This window comes from Suricata suricatta, chromosome 12 (genome assembly GCF_006229205.1).
Source record: "Suricata suricatta isolate VVHF042 chromosome 12, meerkat_22Aug2017_6uvM2_HiC, whole genome shotgun sequence".
Lineage (NCBI taxonomy): Eukaryota > Metazoa > Chordata > Mammalia > Carnivora > Herpestidae > Suricata > Suricata suricatta.
The window spans coordinates 24,933,790-24,937,687 of record NC_043711.1 but is presented as its reverse complement, the minus strand read 5'-3'; the positions used below and the strand labels follow the sequence as shown (position 1 = coordinate 24,937,687).

The 3,898-nt window shown below is 47.7% G+C and overlaps 1 protein-coding gene across 1 annotated transcript in view; it reads right to left on the bottom strand.

Moving 5' to 3' along the window:
- PDE12 (phosphodiesterase 12) overlaps positions 1 to 1,203 on the bottom strand; it is a 5,123-nt gene extending 3,920 nt beyond the window's left edge. The window contains exon 1 of the mRNA XM_029917792.1: positions 34 to 1,203. Within this exon, the coding sequence (XP_029773652.1) occupies positions 34 to 1,113 (1,080 nt within the window). The 5' untranslated portion in view covers positions 1,114 to 1,203. The remainder of the gene's footprint in view (positions 1 to 33) is intronic.
- Positions 1,204 to 3,898: the final 2,695 nt, after the last annotated feature.

The following is a 3,898-nucleotide window of genomic DNA, read 5'->3' as shown; positions in this document are numbered from 1 at the left end:
GCCCTCCAGCCCAAAGGCCTCGAGGGCCGGCACCAAGCTGTCGGTAAATACGCTGCGATCTACCTCCTGCAAACAGATGAGGTCAGCGTTGTAGCCCGTGAGCTCCTTCTGGATAAGGTTCTGGCGGTAGTCGACCTCGAGGGCATAAGGGGCACAGTAGGGGTACAGGACACTCCTCGAAAACTCCGTCTGGGCGTACGTGTCGGCCAGGAGGTTGTAAGAGACAGTGCGGATGAGAGAGTCGTCAGTCACCTTCTTGGTGTAGAGATGCCGGTGGTCAAAAGTGCAAGTACCGGGCCCAGCCTCCACCGTACACACACTTTCCAACTCCCGGCTTGGCCCGAAGCGCTGCCCATTGCCTGGGGTGCAATGAAGCTTGAGTCGTAGCCCGATGTCTGCATTGGACGGTGTATAGACGCGCTCGTTGACACCCGTCTCTGTCCAACTAGGAAAAGGTGAAGGAGACGATGACGAGGGGCTCCCGCCCTCAGGCTCCGCCGCCCCGGGTTTGGCTTCCTTGTACCATCGGAAGAGGGAGCTGGCGGGATCCCCAAATTCGAGGCTGAGCTTAGGGCACACCGGGAAGCCGGCCATGATGTAGCGTGGTAATTGCAGCTCAGTGAAGGCGGGCGGGTTGCGCTCTATCTTGTACTTGACATCGCCGATCTGCAGAACCGCGCCGTCCTGCCAGGCGTCCACGTTGAGCACGTCATCAGCCACTGCCTCCTCCCGGTAGTACAGCTTCACGACTGGCTCGCAGGCCGCAGCCGGCTCCGGCACAGACCCCGCACAGGCCCCGCCACCGCTTGCGTTTGGCCGGTTCTTCCTGCTCTTCTTGGCGGCAGCCGCCTTAGCGTGGCCCTTGAGGGCGTTGGTAGCAATCCGGCTCAGGGCCCGACCCAGCGGCTCGCTTTGGTCGCGCTGCATGTTCTTGTGGCTGCCGTCGGCCAGCGCGAACGACAGGCTCAGCTTAGGCTCCGAAGGCACACAGCGCACCACAGCGCGCTCCATCGCTCCCGCCGCCGTCTCGGTCGCCGCCTCGGCCCGAGTGTGCCGCTCCACCGCCCTGCGGACCCCACGTAGCACGGCGCGGGAACCAGGGAGCCTCCACATGAACCTGGTGGCTCTGCAGCCGCCAAGCGTCAGATTAAGACTGAAGAGCAGGAGCCACGGGCTCCGGTATCCATTCAGTCCCACAACTTCCGTCTGGGAAGGGGAAGGGCGCCGGGTGCTTCCGCTCCGCACTTTCGCCACGCCGTTCATCCGATCCCTTTTTCATCGCTACGCCTGTCTTTAATCCCTCGCAACCTAATCTTTATCTTCAAATCAAGCCATAAAGAGGGGGAAATAAAGCAACTATAAAGGTGCAGGAGGGAAATATTAGACTCCATTTTTTTTTATCGAAAGTACAGTTATGAGGCTGAAGGAAAGGTGCGGAAGTCGCTGGGGCGTTGTCGCCATCTGGGATTCCGCTTCCCATAGGGCAGCGGGCGCTTTTTTTGGTTTCTAGCTCTCTTTCTTGTTTGCGAGATCTTCGGGGCTGAGCTGCGCGAAAGCGTGGGGCACTCGACTGGGATCGCCCGCTGCCTCCGACCTTGGAAAGCGTTGCCCAATTCCTTTCCACAGCATGCTCAGTGCTGCACGCCCTCTCCGAGTTGTGGGTGGGTTCGCCTCAGGCCGGGCCGGCGCGGATGGATGGAGCTGAATTTTTGTGGTAGTTAATAATAACGAGCGTTATACAAGACTTAGCATTTACAGATTGATGACAGTGTTGGAAGCTTTTTTTTTTTTTTAATAGTTGTGAGGTCTGGAATGATTTAGTTATCGGTTGAAGGCCACACACACATTGCATGAGATGGAGAATAGCTAAACAAGGAAGATAAGTTGTAGCTTGTAGCTTCACTGAAAGCCAAATAAAGTATTTCAAGAATGATTGTGTTGAATATAATTGATATTCTGTGGTTAGCTGGAAAGAAAAAAACCTTGAAGATTCAAAAAAATTGAGAAGTCACTTCAGTCCACAAACGGTCTATTTGTATCCACTTTTTCTTATCCTACGACTAGAATGCTTACTGGGTATCTAATAAGCCATACCTTACGCCCTGGCTTACCATGAAGAAAATAGATCTTGTGTTCTAAAAGCAGGATGAGTTTTGCAATCATTTGAAATTTCTGTTGCTGTCTTCCCTTCCCCCGACCCACCAAGTATTTGATAAGGTGGCTGGGAACAGATGGTATATATGCAAGTCCAGGCTACAGTATGAGTCGGTTGTATTAACCAACTAACCTAAAGAAGAAAGAAAATAAGTCTTGGTAGTCCAGTTTATAGAACCCCCTTTACAAATAAGAATTTTGAAATGGCACTTTTCTTGTCCACAGCATTTTCCCTCATGGGATGTGGGAGTGGAGATTGACTGCAAATGAGCCCCAGGGAAATGCTTTTGTTTTGGATCTTGGAATGGTTGACCAACTCTCTACATTTACTAAAAAAAAATCATTGTTGGGGGCACCTGGCTGGCTCAGTCAGTAGAGCATGTGATTCTTGACCTCAAGGTTGTAAGTTTGAGCCCCACGTTGGGTGTAGAGATTATTAAAACATAAACTATTTTTAAAATGTGAAATGTGTACAACTAGAAAAAAATCATTGAATTATAAACTTTAAAATGGTAAATTTTATAGTATATAAATTATACCTACATAGAGCTGTTTAAAAAATATACATTGTATTAAAGTTTAATGAGGAAGGCGAACCAGATTTTATATGTCCCTATAAGCACCCATATGTCTGTATATGTATGTATATGGATTTATTACAAGGAATTTGCTTATGCAATTGTGGGGACTGGTTAAGCAAGTCCAATGTCTGTAAGGTAGGCTGTCAGAAAGACCCAGAGAGGAGAGAGCAATTATAAACCTAGCTGCTTTTAGAGTCTGACTCAGTGCATGCATAAAACTTCTCTTTAAAAGGATTTCTAGGGGCGCCTGGGTGGCTCAGTCGGTTAAGCCTCCGACTTCGGCTCAGGTCAGATCTCACGTTCGTGGGTTCGAGCCCAGCGTCAGGCTCTGTGCTGAAGCCTGGCTCAGAGCCTGGAGCCTGCAGCCTGCTTCCGGTTCTGTGTCCTTCTCTCTCTGCCCCCTCCCCTCTCATGCTCTGTCTCTCTCTGTATCAAAAATAAATAAAACATTAAAAAAAATAAAAAAATAAAAGGATTTCCACTGATTAAGTCAGACCCACCCAGATACTCTCTCTAGTTTAACATCAATTTACTAAGGATTTGAATTGCATTTGTGAAATCTCTTTATCGCAGCACTAGAGTAGTATTTGATTAAATAACTGGGAGAAGATGTGGGTATCATACAAAAGACTGCTATCTTCTCTTAAGTCCACAGCTTTAGATTAGCCTAAGCAAATGTCAAAAACCATCACATATTTATAGAAGTATTTTGTTTTCTACAGGAAAACAAGCTACAAGTATATTTACAAGCTACAAGGATATTTAACCTTTTCATTCACTCATTTGAACGATGTTTTTAGGGGACGTGCTGTGTGCCAGACATAGGAGTGTAGGCTGTACTCTAAAAACAATTCTTTACATGATTGGCACATAAAAGATGCTCAAATGTTTGTTGAATGAACATGCCATCAATACACCACCAGGACTTACCCTCCAATTTTATTTATGCAAATGATGTTTGTGTAGGCTATTATCATTCAGTTGGAGTATCCATTGTGCAGCCTCAAATAGCTAAGTTTCACGTTTCTATCTCCAGGCATACCCGCAAAATTTACACATCTTAGGGGTTTTTTTGGTCAAGGATTTCCTGAAGGAAAAGTGCTGTGTAAACAAATATCAAATATAGAAACAAGTCAAGCTAGATTGCTGATTATTTACAGGGA